Below are 14,000 nucleotides of genomic sequence, written 5' to 3'. Positions count from 1 at the left end.
TCTCGCTGCAGCGTTCCCGCCGCATGCTTCCGGCTGTCCATCACGTGCGCCGGAATAACGAGAGGAAGATCCAGACTTTCCAGGCTGCTGCAGCTGCTCCAGTTGCTCTGGGAGCTGACCGACCTACAGTGGCTGCCAGAGCTGAGTGGGGGGCCCTGCCTGCATAAGCCAGCGTCCCTGCATGAGGCGTCCAGTCTGGGGTGGGTTGGTGCACCCGGGACCTGCCTAGCCTTCGATCTAGACCTGGGCAATGGCTCGGGTTCGGAGGACTGAACCTCGGTATCGGCTTCGAGCTCAGGTTGCTCTGCCTGTTCGGGTTGTGTCAAGGCTAGAGGCGTGGAGCCAGCCTCTGGATGGACTTGTTGGGGTGTTTTAGGAGAGCAAGAGGCCCTGCCTGGCCCAGGAGGAGTCGGGTTGCATGTCACCTTCACCTCCAGCTCAGGATTCTCCTTCAACGCGATGACACATTGGACGCAGTCGGAAGTAAACCCTACTCGTGCGGAAGCGCCGACGGTAACACGGGTAAGAACTGCCTTCTTTTCTGCCGGTGGGTCCCGTGACCTGGACTGAGTCGCTGTCTTCAGAGGCTCGCTCATGGCCCCTTGGTCGCGCGATGGTTCCGCCCAAGGCTGGGGGCGGAGTAACGCAGCCTTACCTTTACCGTTGTCCGGCTGGAGCTGCCCATCGGTGCCGTGCTCCCACGATCGCGCCGCTCCTGTAACCGCCGTAACCGTAGCCGCCGTGGCCGTGTCCGCCACAGCTGCCGAGGCAGCGTCCCTGCTGGGGTGGGCGTCTGGAGCCTCCTCCAACTCGCACTCCTCACTGGCGCCCTCTGAGCTGCAGTCTTTGGTGTCGATGGAGATCTCAGGGAAGCCGCGCTTGGCCTTGGGCTGGCCCTTGGTGGGCGCGCTGGCCGTGCGGCGAAGCAGGTGGGCACCAAAGGCGGCCTTACGGCCGCGTAGCACAGCAGCATGGCTGTCTAGAGAAGCCTGCTTTGGGTTTCTGTGGAACAGCCCTTTTATTCCGCTGGCCGGCCGTGCCTGCGAATGGAATGGCGGGAAAGCAGCATGAGGGTCGGTAGACTGAAGGGATCAGCAAGAATCACTTGCAAAAAGCAGGCAGTGCCCAATAATGGAATGTTAGTGATTATGCAAATACAGTAATCATGCTGTAAATGCAAGTTAAAAATAAAAACTTTTAAATGTTAAAAACTGCCACAAAGTCTCAAAATAGCCAGTTAACCATGTTAGGCTTGAACATAATGCAACTAATATTGGGGCCATCCCCAATAACGTATAGTTAAATATAATTAAATAATAGCTACTATACTGTTAGACCAAAATTCCAGGTACCATATGAAATGATCAAGAGACTTCAAATAGTTAAAACATAATATAAAATGTAGCTTACTGGTTTTTTTTTTAAATCAGACTTTATGAGTTGAAAGCAACATTATATAAATACAAGCAAGGCACTTATCAGCTAGTTGTCACTGCCCCGCCTTTATATTGCTGTTCTCTACTGGCTTCAACTACTCATCTGCAACATTACCACTGCTGGACGAAATATTCCTTTTTTTTCTCAGATAGACTAGCCACGACAGGAGGACGGACAACAATACATGTGCATAACTTGGTCAAATGTGCAACTACACCGGCCCGGTGCAAGTTGACACACATGTCGGACACGTACTCAGCCGAGTGTGAACACAGAGCTGTTTAAGCAGATATGGAGGAGGCACACCAGGGTGGAAATGTAATGAAGTGGGAAATTCACAAATACGTTGCACGAAAAATGACACTGGGTTATTGCTTGTGCGTCACATCGGAAACGTCCATCTGATTTAACCCAGAACAATATCGAGGTACTACATTTAATTAATGAGCTGGTTACCTGAATCATAGGTCAGCCTTATTTTGTTCTAATATCAAAGGGGGCATGCAAACAATACATTCAGCTTACTGTATCTTTTGCAAAGCTTCGCACCCAATGTCATTTCATGAACTATGTAAAAGTAGATCCATGTGGAATGTCCTTAATATAATATACCATCAGCAAATGGGATACACATAAAAGCATACAGACAAAAGCATACAAAGAGTAATAGCTGGAACACCAAGATTCCAAAGAGCACAGAAGTGAGCTCTACTAATCTAAGAAACGCAACGTATCAGTTTGGCAATTTCCGGCAGCACAACAACACTAAATAGACTAAATAGATTCGGGAACAGATAATTAACCCACATAATAAAAAACAGCCAGCCGAACTGAATACAGAGAAGCAGAATACAGGAAAGAGTACCTGCTAAGCTCTGGCTCTTCATCGTCAACAAAACAACCGACCATGAGTGACTAAGGTTCATCCGACGTCCTTTCTAAGATTACAGGCATGGGTACGGTGTGCCCACGCCCATCAGCCGGGTCGGACGGAATAGCCAGATATTGCAAAACAGGACGTTCAAGGCCGTATTGCAGATTGAGAATCTCCTGAGTGAGGTGAAATTGGAGGAGGAGCTGTCGCCCCTGGAACGCGGCTTCTGTAAAGCCCCCCACCCCCACCCAGCCCCACCCAGCCCTGGTGCCTACCGCTGCCCTCCACAGCAGAGGGGGAACCGGGACACTGGATCTGCTTAGGGGTCAAATGAGAAAGCTGGCGAGCTAATAGGCAGTGGTCATCATGGCACAACCCATCTCTGCGTGAGTTGGCAAGGTTGGATGCTGGTGCATGAGGCCAGGCTCGGTCACGTGCTCGCGAGGGGCGCGAGCACGGCGGAGGTGGGGAGGCGGACATATGGCACATGCAGAGGGTGCTGATTGCGTCTCACTACACCTGAAAGTCTGAGTGACAGCATCGGGGCTCCTAACAAATTCCTGCCTCTAAACACAGCTTTTCGACTAAGGAGGTTGCACTGAAAGCACAAAGAGAAAGAGACAGAGAGAGCGGTCAGAGAGAGAGGGAGAGAGAGAGAGAGGGAGAGAGGGAGAGAGAGGCAAGGAAAGACTATACAAAGAGAGATAGAAAACTATACAAAACACACATCTGTAATCATCACAGTATCATGGAGACAGTCTATGAAAAATGACATGAAATAATTAACAACATAGAGGTGAATGGTTTTTTATAAGATAGCACCTCAAAATGTTCAAATATCTATTCTATCAGGCTTAATTCCTGAAAACCACAAATTTCAACATGATAATGTAGAACAGCCACAATGTGCTAATGTTGAGAATGTATAACGATTAAGATGGACCAAACAAGCAGTTACCCGCTAAGGTGCCTGTTTACCCAAGACAATCAGATAAGCAGAAAGTACATATTGCATTACATACCAGAATAAAACCTACTTCTGTTCCGGCATACTCATTCTTTCTTGCCTCATACCTACGTCAACGAACGTCTGAATTTAGAAGTTAACTTCTTTACTCCCTTCAAAGCGACTGTAGAACTTTTAGAAAATATAACCTCCCCAGACAAGAAAATAAAGGAAAAAGGGCAAAGCACTGATATTTTATAAACACAAAACCTGAGGATGGGAATAGTGGTGCAAAAACCTAGACTGCCTCACCAGGAGAGCGATAACCAAGGAAGGCTGTGCTTCCTCATAGAGGCCAGGGCACCTACCTTACCAGTGATGTCATTCAGAGCCACATGGACAAAGATGGATGCTTCTTCCATTCCCTCCAGATACACGTGACGGTAACCTGCACGGTGAAAATTTATCCGGCATCGTCAGGTACTGAAGCGGTTAGAGTCACTGAAATTCCACTGCGTTACAAAGCGGGTGGTGATGACACTTAAAGAGGGAAGGGGTCTGTTTCCAGGCAGGAAATGAGCGCCAAAGTCTAGCTGGAAGGGAGACCTGGCTACCTGGCATCATGCTGTTAAAGGCGATGGTCCTCTGGCCGATGAAGTCCTGGCCAATGGGGTCGTGATCCCAGACTAGGAAGCGCACGAGTGTAATCTCTGGCATTTGCACAGTAAAGACCAGGGTTTCCTCCCACATGGGGTTGAATCCTGAGAGAGAGAGCGAGAGAGAGAAAGAGACAGTGAGAGAGTAGAAGGGGAAAGTGTTAGTAAACGGCATACACGATTTTTAAGAATTCATGAATTATTAAGACGATTAGAGCCAGAGTGATGCAGTTCAGTGGTGCCAGCCTCATGCATAATATATAACACACAGACACACACAGACACACGCACACACACACAATTTGATACTACACAGCATGAAGCACCAGCCCCTGAAACGCCAGACATAATGGCTGAGCCTGAACGGGTGCTTGCTGGGCTCCAGAGGTCAGCCACCACCTGCGCGGCACGTGAAACCCCTCTGACCCATGACCGCCACTCACCGTTGTCATCAACCACTCGGGTCTGCTCCTTGCAACAGTCCACAGGCAAGCCAATGATCTCCACTTCCACGAAGGGGTCTATGATCTACACAACATAGATTATATATATGTATATAAATAAATAAATATATGCTTATATATGTATATTCACGCCATTGTTTATTAAATGCAGCAGTAGAAGAATCAGCAGTGTGTGCAGCACCACCACCTCCATCATATCCCCAGGCCGAACAGGGCCGAAGCCCCTTTAGGGCGTGAAGGCCACGGACCCTGTGGGGCGAGCTCCAGTTTCTGGGGTCATCCCACGGGGTCCAAGCACCACTCTTATAAGGGAGGAAGGCTTAAAGTGGGCACAGGTATAAAACTGTCGCAGGGGAATGATCTGGGCTGTGTTGTGTTCGGTTAGGGTCTAATACTGATTAGACAGCTCGGTAATTATGGACGGAGCAGACGGACTGTGGGAAGGGCGTGGCCAAACATTTGTCTGTTTAGTATCAGATATTATTGAGAGGGGCTGGTAATATGGGTGGGCTTAACTGGTACGAACCAGCATTGTGTTGGGGGCTCCATTGTCAAGTTGAGAAGCTTAGTGACACATCACCAACACGGACCCCAGAAGCCCCCCAAAGGGGTTGAGGATACATTACAGCAGAATTCAAGATTTTTCTATTGGAAACAATAGGAGAAGTGTGAAAAACCCCATTTTTCCATGAAAGAAGGAGACACTCTCTTACATGCTGCAGTCAATATATAGTGGTTATGAGCCACTGGGAACTGAGAGCAGGAGGACTCCCAGAATGCTTCTCTGCAGATTGTATTTAGCTTCAAAATGAATGTTCTACATTGTGCTGAAAACCTCCCCTTTTGCCCCACCTAGTCTGTCTTTGGCCTGTTATTGGTAAACAATCGTGGTCTCATTGGTAAGAAAGGGTACTTTGTGATTCTTCTTCGCCGTCGATGCTACAACGTCTGCGTGCGTACGTATAAATGTATGCTGGGGAAAAAGGGAGAGAGAGAGAGAGGGAGAAGGGAACAGACGGGACAGGGAAAGGATTCCAGGCATGGCTGGTTTTCCCGCTCCAGCCGCAGTGCACACCTCTCCGCGGTCTCCCAGCATGGAGTCCTTGGGTTTGGGCAGCTGCTGCCCGCTGATTAATTTCAGCACCAGCTGCTTCCTCATCTGCCCAGGCCGCGGGTCCTCCAGCATCGGGCTAAAGGAGCCTGACGGCAGGTTGAAACAATGAGAGAAAGCAAGACAGAGGTCACGTTCCCATTTAAAGCATATTAGCAACAGAACCCTGACCTACATTGCTTAAGGGGAAGCAGTTATGACACCTTTTCTTTGGATACTGGTGGCACAGTGGTAGATAGTGGCAAAGTTAGTGGTAAATAGTAGCAAACCTATAAGTGTTAACTTATAGAAAGTTCAAGTTGAGGTTTTACTGACGTTCCTCTGGGTATATGAAGTGAGATGTCATTTCTTCCACATCACGCAGTACAGCAGCGTAATACACTGGAGTACAAAGTGTGAATGCACAATACAACCGTGCAAGAAGTGTGCAGAAGATGCAGGAAATACAATAAGTCTTGAGTGTTGATGGGCCAGATGGTGATGGATTGAGTCTGGTTTAGTCCAGGCAGGCATTGGGGGGTGGGGTTGGACACCAGTGAGTTAGGTCTGATTGCCTCTGGGAAGAATCTGATATTGAAGCGGTCATAATTTCATCATTTTCATTTGATAAAGTTAATGTGTAGAAATTCGTAGAGCAATGTGGTGCGCAGAATCTAAACTAAACCTAATCTCATGGAGAGAAATGGCGTTTATTCGCAAGCCGCGCTCTATCCTCACCTTCACACATGCACTCGGGCTTGAGGACATAGCCGCAGTTGCCGTTGCTGTAGAACTTGGCCCTGTTCATCTGAAGGACCCGGCCCTCGGACTGGTAGTTTAAAGCCACTGCACACACACACACACACACACACACACACACACACACACACACACACACACACACACACAGAGAATGCTTTACGTGACCTCTATAGTACCTGCTTTTCATACCAATATGCTTGTGTTACAAATGCGTTTACACTATAAAAGACACTATAGAGTGTAACTGATTAATTTACTTAATTGATCTCTTTCCACCTGCACGCCACCCGTGCCACTCCTTAAATCCTATTTTACCGACTGTAAACGCCCATCAAATACACCCGGCAGCAACCCTGGCAGTGTGGAATCACAATGGTCACTAACTCTGTTCCTGGACATCTACGTTCCTGCAGAGTTCAGCTGCTGCCTGGAACTACTCATCCAGCCAATCAGGATGTTCCGCACGCACTAATGAGCAAGCTGAACAGAAACGAGGTCTCCAAGAAGAGCATTTAGCGACCACCTCCCCGGGCTGTTTCTGTCCTCTCGGTCCCGAGGCACATCGGGCTGGGGTGCGGACGTACCCAGGTGGCAGCCGGCGTTCCAGAAGGGCTGCGGGTTGAAGTTGCTGGAGTCGACACGGTAGGGCGAGGGGTAGATGCGCGAAAGCTGCCGTTGGTTGAAGCGCACGAGGTGGGTGGGCCTTTGCTGTAGCAGCTGTTGAGCCTTGGTCTCGCTCAGCGAGGACACCAGCCAGCTGGTCCCACCTACAAGCCACAAGGTAAATACAGTGTCAGAGTACAAAGGACACACGCCTGCCACATGCCTGTCACATGTCTGCCAAATGCCTGTCACATGCCTATTACATGTAAAGCTTTCTGGAGGGGATGAGAAGATGCAGCTTCAATAACTAACATAATGTGAATTTTTTATGTGATACATAAGTGTGATTTGTGAATTTGATGTGTGAATGTGATATATGATGTGTGATTGTGATGTGTGAATGTGGTGTTTGAATGTGATGTATAATGAATGATGTGTGATATGTGAATGTGATGTATGATGTATGATGTGTGACATGTGAATGTGATGTATGTGTGATATGTGAATGTGATGCATGATGTATGATGTGCGATATGTGATGTATGATGTATAATGTATGATGTTTGATGTATGATGTGTGATATGTGAATGTGATGTATGATGTATGATATGTGAATGTGATGTATGATGTATGTGTGATATGTGAATGTGATGTATGATGTGTGATATGTGAATGTGATGTATGATGTGTGATATGTGATGTATGATGTATAATGTATGATGTATGATGTGTGACATGTGAATGTGATGTATGTGTGATCTGTGAATGTGATGCATGATGTATGATGTGCGATATGTAATGTATGATGTATAATGTATGATGTTTGATGTATGATGTGTGATATGTGAATGTGATGTATGATGTATGATATGTGAATGTGATGTATGATGTATGTGTGATATGTGAATGTGATGTATGATGTGTGATATGTGAATGTGATGTATGATGTGTGATATGTGATGTATGATGTATAATGTATGATGTATGATGTGTGACATGTGAATGTGATGTATGTGTGATCTGTGAATGTGATGCATGATGTATGATGTGCGATATGTAATGTATGATGTATAATGTATGATGTTTGATGTATGACGTGTGATATGTGAATGTGATGTATGATGTATGACGTGTGATATGTGAATGTGATGTATGATGTATGTGATATGTGAATGTGATGTATGATGTGTGATATGTGATGTATGATGTATAATGTATTATGTATAATGTATGATGTGTAATATGTGAATGTGATGTATGACGTGTGATATGTGAATGTGATGTATAATGTATGACGTGTGATATGTGAATGTGATGTATGATGTATGACATGTGATATGTGAATGTGATGTATGGCGTATGATGTGTGATATGTGAATATGATATATGATGTGTGATATGTGATGTATGATGTATAATGTATAATGTATAATGTATGATGTATAATGTAGGATGTATGATGTGTGATATGTGAATGTGACGTATGACGTGTGATATGTGAATGTGATGTATGATGTATAATGTATGATGTATGATGTGTGATGTGTGATATGTGAATGTGATGTATGATATATGACGTGTGATATGTGATATGTGAATGTGATACTCTTCCTGTGGTATTTCCTCACCTTGGGTCTCCAGCTCCTGCATGGCCACAGATTTCGTGTATTTTACCAGGTCAGACAGAGCCCTGGACAGTTTCATGGTTTTCTTCCTTCTGCAGACACAACCCCAGTCGCTAAATACCAAAGCAGCACTGGCTTGCCATACACACACCACAGCCCCTCTGCGTATACACCCTCCTGCCGTGCGCCTCCTACCTGCTGTGGTGCGAGGGGGCTCGTGATGCGCTGCCTGAGCTCTCCTGATCTGTGTCTGTGTCCTCAAAGCTGGACACCTTCTTCAGCTTGCTCGACTTTTTCTACAGTGCCAGGAGACCACAGATCGGTGACTCGATGACTCAATGTGTGGGTGTGTGTGTGTGCATCAGAGAGGGAGACTGACCTTGCGTTTGGAGAAGCTGCCCATAAAGGATTTGGCCAACTTCTTGTTCGCGCTGGGGATGGCCTCGTCTCCCGTGTCTGTACTGTCTTCTCCTCTGCCCTGCAACCAAGACAGCAACGGGTCGTTGGAAGGGGTCCTTCATCCATCCTGCTCTCACCAGCACTTGCTTAAAATAAAATGACGGATGACGTGTGGTTGTATCCCTCGAGCAAACCAAAAGGTGGGAAATGTCCAAAATAAAAACGGCTCCCAGGTGAGAAAGATACAGAGATTTTGAGGCAATGTCCTTCGTCATGTAACGAGGTTCATGCAGGAGGTTAAAAGCAAGGTGGGCATCTTGTGCTATATACTTTAGCCACTAGGTGGCAGCATCAGTGCACACGCAGCTCTAGCTGTCGCCACGCTGGTGTCGCTGGAGTTGGCGGAGATTCTGCACTGTAATTCTGGGCAACAGTTCAGCCAAGGCTGATTCATTAAGAGTCGGAAGGGACAAATGACTTCCTCTACTAGGTAAGCCACACACCAGCGCTTGCATTTAAAAGTGGGAACAGGAACGGCCCGATGAGAAATCTCATTAGATGCAGTGAGTAAGGACGTAGAATCATGAAGTGGACAGTGAGAGTGCCAGACTACTTCTGAAGAGAAATCCAAAGGAGATCAACCGTCTAACAGATGGCAGCAGCTCCATCCTGAGCGTGCTGAAAGCTGCCCAGCCTCTCATGCCCCCCGAGCTGACCCTGAGCGGGGGGTGGGCGGGGGGGGTGGGTCCAGGGGAAAGGGGTGGGGCTGGGGGCGGGGTAACAAAAAAGACCCTCTTTTCATTACCATGCACTCCGGTTGGAATGCCACATCTCCCGATGCATCTTGAGTGACACCGAGGTCATCTTAATGACCCCAGTGGAAACTGGGAGCCACTGAGGTTTCACCAACATAATATGCTCATGCTACAACAGCAGTTATCTCCTCCGCCAGACCAAGGTAGCCGTTTATCTGTTGGACGGGGACTAAATCATACAGCAGAGCCCGAGTCTTCCCACGAGAGCAAACAAACGACTCAATCCTTCTCCCACCATTTTCTGCAATAGTCCGTCGGGGGTCTTGGGGAGGATACAGCTTTTGACCCACCTGCCCTGCGATATACAGTTGCTAGGAAGTCGCTACCTTTAAGACCTCGCTTTGGATCGTTTCACCGTCCGTGCTTAAATTCAAACAGGCCACGCAATGTATGCAACAGCAGAGGCCTTGCACTTTCAAAGAGAAAAACAACAATGAGAAAAGAGAAATACAAAAAAAAGAGGGAACAGAGGAGAGGGAGAGAGAGAGAGCGCACAGGGAGACGTCTGGTGGGAGCGTGCGATGGTTTCCTGGCTAACCTTCCCAGCAGCCTTCTCGCTGGGCTTGCCTGAGGGAGGCAGGGCCGCCAGGGTGAAGCTGTCCGGGTCTTCACGGTCCCGGATCTGAGACTCTTTCATCAGGCTGTCCAGCTTTTTTTTTGCAACGTTCTCCACATGCTTCCTGTTCATGGACGTCTGAGGGAAGGGAGAAACGGGTAAGCCAGGAGAGAGAGAGAGAGAGAGAGAGAGCCAGAGAGAGAGAGAGAGAGAGAGAGAGAGAGAGAGAGATAGATAGAAAGCATGAGGGAGAGTGATAAAGCGCAAGAGAGAGAGAGAGAGAGAGAGAGCCAGAGAGAGAGAGAGAGAGAGAGAGAGAGAGAGATAGAAAGCATGAGGGAGAGTGATAAAGCGCAAGAGAGAGAGAGAGAGAGAGAGAACCAGAGAGAGTGAGAGAGAGAGAGAGAGAGAGAGAGAGAGAAAGAGAGAGATAGAAAGCATGAGGGAGAGTGATAAAGCGCAAGAGTGAGAGAGAGAGAGAGAGAGAGAGAGATAGAAAGCATGAGGGAGAGTGATAAAGCGCAAGAGTGAGAGAGAGAGAGAGAGAGAGCCAGAGAGTGAGAGAGAGAGAGAGAGAGAGAAAGAGAGAGATAGAAAGCATGAGGGAGAGTGATAAAGCGCAAGAGTGAGAGAGAGAGAGAGAAAGAGAGAGATAGAAAGCATGAGGGAGAGTGATAAAGCACGAGAGAGAGAGAGAGAGAGCCAGATAGAGTGAGAGAGAGAGAGAGATAGAAAGCATGAGGGAGAGTGATAAAGCACAAGAGTGAGAGAGAGAGAGAGAGAGAGAGAGAGTGAGAGGAAGAGAGAGAGCAAGAGTGAGATAGAAAGCATGAGGGAGAGTGATAAAACGCAAGAGTGAGAGAGAGAGAGAGAGAGAGAGCCAGAGAGAGTGAGAGAGAGAGAGAGCCAGAGAGAGTGAGAGAGAGAGAGAGAGAGAGAAAGAGAGAGAGAGATAGAAAGCATGAGGGAGAGTGATAAAGCGCAAGAGTGAGAGAGAGAGAGAGCCAGAGAGAGTGAGAGAGAGAGAGAGAGAGAGAGTGAGAGGAAGAGAGAGCAAGAGTGAGATAGATAGGTTGCAAAGGAGAGAGACTACAAAAAAGAATTAGTTTTTGCAGGGGTGGGCGTATGTGTGTCAGGAGATAATGGCATAATTGCATAATAATGCAATGGCAGCGCTGGGGTGGATTGACTCACCCTCTGCGTGTGTCACTCCTGAGCCAACCTCATACTTCTGAATGTGCAGGTACATAATGGCATTACACACTCCACTTCCAGGCTTCGGGTCAAAATGATTTCAATTTGAAATCACCCCAGCCAGCTGAGGGAGAACATCGCCTGGAGGGTATATTCACGAATGACACCAGCTCCCGTCTTTCCTCGACGACTCGGCTAGTGCTGTGTGTGTGCGTGTGTGTGTGTGTGTGTGTGTGAACGTGCTGATCTGTTGTGAGTGGCTCTCCAGAGCTGGGCAGAAAGCAGCTGAACTCTCCGTGATGATAGACTCACCTGACAAGAGCCTTGCTTCTGTGAGCTGGTTTGTTGAGCCACTGCAGAAGATATTGTTTCAGAACAAAGTTTTGCATGGGCTGTCAGAGCTTGGAGCCGTTAGCCGTCTGTTGTGTTTCAGTTCACAGAGTCCAAGCATCCAACCCCCCCCCCCCGCATGACAAAGCACCAAACTTGTCCACACATGTCAGATCCTATAGACATATACAGTTTGTGTTTTGGACCACATGGGCCAATCTAGTTTTACACAGCGCAGGAGACTTCTAGACTATAAACCGATATTTAAGTCATGATCTTGTGACCGAGCAGAAATGCACCAGGCAGGGATTGTGCTCATGAACCAATCAGTGCGTAGATTTTGGAATCTATGACTGACATATTAGATTAATGAGCTATGGTGAATCTGCCACCATAGTCAGATTACAGCAGAACACAGCTGAGCCATATGATCAATTCTGCCTCACATATGTCAGGACGACCTACAGGAAACATACAGTATTTTCCATATTTCCCATGGAACTGAGAATTATCATCACAGGAAAGATCTGCTAACACAATCATTTAAAAAAACCTCAAAAAATGATTCCATTTGGATTAAAGAGCTTCTCTATCTCATAACTGATTCAGGGTTCACTTAACAGCACACATGATTACCACTTCAATAGCAACCCAGCCATTGTCAGTATAAAAAAGAAACCCAAGGAAACAGTATTGTACCACACTTTATCACAGCTCTTAGAGACTCCTCAGAAGCTACATGCCTGGCTGCGTCTGAACGGAGCTGCAGACCAGCGAGACTCTCGTTCCCCTGTGAAATATTTACCACATTACACAGGGTCTTCCGGCTCAGACAAAAGAGTGGGAAACTGCAGGGGGGGGGGTCATGCGCGAGTTCGCTTTGAGCCACGTTTCAAAGAGAATGAGAAATTGACACAAAAGTAGAAGGTGAGGGAGCTTTCTGGAAAACTGCAGCTTATGTGCACGGAGGTGGATTCTATTATTGGCGTCACGCTGAACTGAGTAGTGGGAAGGTGTGAAAAATAAAGCAAGACAACCAAAGCTGTCTATGAAAAAAAAACAAAACAACAAAAAAACTAAACACAAAAAAACAACACTCCAGGTTTGTAAAAATATGTGTCCGCCACATAATTTCATGCCATACAGAGAACGTGAAACTTTGGATTTGCAAGCAGACAGGAAAAGCGATGGCTCTCTGGATTTTTAGGCAGGGACAGGATGAGCTGAAGGTGGGTCTCATCAAAAATGAACAGGTCTTAGGACTTAGTCTGTACTAAGAGCCCTGAGCGGTTATAAATATAACAGTAGTATGACTGAACCCAGAATAATGTACAATGCTTCTGGGTGGTCTCCTATCCCCTTAATGCCCTGCGTTCTGCTATATTAGTGTGATGCGAATGTCAGAAGTGCGCCATGCGTTAAATGAACGCGCTCGGACGTTGCTAAATGAACATTGTTCTTCATATTACGGCGACATGTTCGTCAGTGGAATTAGCATGATTAAGAAAGGCAGGGCAGCTTCTGCTTAAATGTAACGAAAGCAAGGAGGAGAGACAGAGAGCTTTCAGGAGGAACAGCGAGGCTGAGAAAGAAAGCAAGAGAGAGCGAGAGAGCGAGAGAGAGAGAGCATGCGAGGACATCTGAGGGGAACACTGGAAGAGCCCCAGGCCCTGCAGGGACGAGAGGCCACTCACATCTCCGTTCATCAGCTTGTAGTCATCCTCCATTTCGTCGGCGCTGTCCTCGTCCGACACATCGCCCTCCTCCGCATTCTCATCAATGTTGGTTGGCAACTTCTTGCCCTGCGCGGTACAACAGGTTCGGAGAACAATCGGAAATACATAGAGATGCACAAAAGGCAAACGCACGGAGGACGCTGGTCTGGGCATGAGCCAACGTCAGCGCACCGTCTCCAGCAGTGCAGATGCTCTCAAGACTGCAATGTTTTTGGGTAACTGGGCCATGCTTAATAATATCACAGCCCCCCTGACTTAGCCATATGTTACATAAGCAGCGAGGCAAATTTTAGATTTTGATGTTATATTTAGATGTTTCTGAAAAACATAAAGATCTCAAGAGAATGCACAGACCAAGCAGGCTTGAATTAAGGAACAGATCACAAATGCAGCACTTTTTAAAAAGCCTGATAAAGGGCAGCTGTGTCTTTCCTTGTCACACCTCCAATAACAGGTTAACCAAGCAGTCAAGCACTCAGACGTCCTCTCACTTCACAAATGAGGGGGATAAT

The 14,000-nt window shown here is 47.2% G+C and overlaps 1 protein-coding gene across 1 annotated transcript in view; it reads right to left on the bottom strand.

The window, feature by feature from the left end:
* Positions 1–6: 6 nt before the first annotated feature.
* The window catches only part of LOC145643354 (1-phosphatidylinositol 4,5-bisphosphate phosphodiesterase eta-2-like), a gene marked incomplete at its 3' end in the record, with an annotated part of 26,488 nt that continues 12,494 nt past the window's right edge, over positions 7–14,000 (bottom strand). The window contains exons 7-18 of the mRNA XM_081709310.1: positions 13,447–13,554; positions 10,211–10,366; positions 8,838–8,936; positions 8,654–8,754; positions 8,462–8,550; positions 6,814–6,996; positions 6,206–6,313; positions 5,453–5,577; positions 4,357–4,441; positions 3,872–4,018; positions 3,626–3,705; positions 7–1,040 (exon numbers count right to left, since the gene is read on the bottom strand). Of these exons, the coding sequence (XP_081565436.1) occupies positions 7–1,040; positions 3,626–3,705; positions 3,872–4,018; positions 4,357–4,441; positions 5,453–5,577; positions 6,206–6,313; positions 6,814–6,996; positions 8,462–8,550; positions 8,654–8,754; positions 8,838–8,936; positions 10,211–10,366; positions 13,447–13,554 (2,315 nt within the window). The remainder of the gene's footprint in view (positions 1,041–3,625; positions 3,706–3,871; positions 4,019–4,356; positions 4,442–5,452; positions 5,578–6,205; positions 6,314–6,813; positions 6,997–8,461; positions 8,551–8,653; positions 8,755–8,837; positions 8,937–10,210; positions 10,367–13,446; positions 13,555–14,000) is intronic.

Source organism: Electrophorus electricus, unplaced genomic scaffold (assembly GCF_041902795.1).
Source record: "Electrophorus electricus isolate QZ-2024a unplaced genomic scaffold, ASM4190279v1 Scaffold357, whole genome shotgun sequence".
NCBI lineage: Eukaryota > Metazoa > Chordata > Actinopteri > Gymnotiformes > Gymnotidae > Electrophorus > Electrophorus electricus.
The sequence above is the reverse complement of the archived record's forward strand: the minus strand, read 5'-3'. Positions and strand labels throughout refer to the sequence as shown.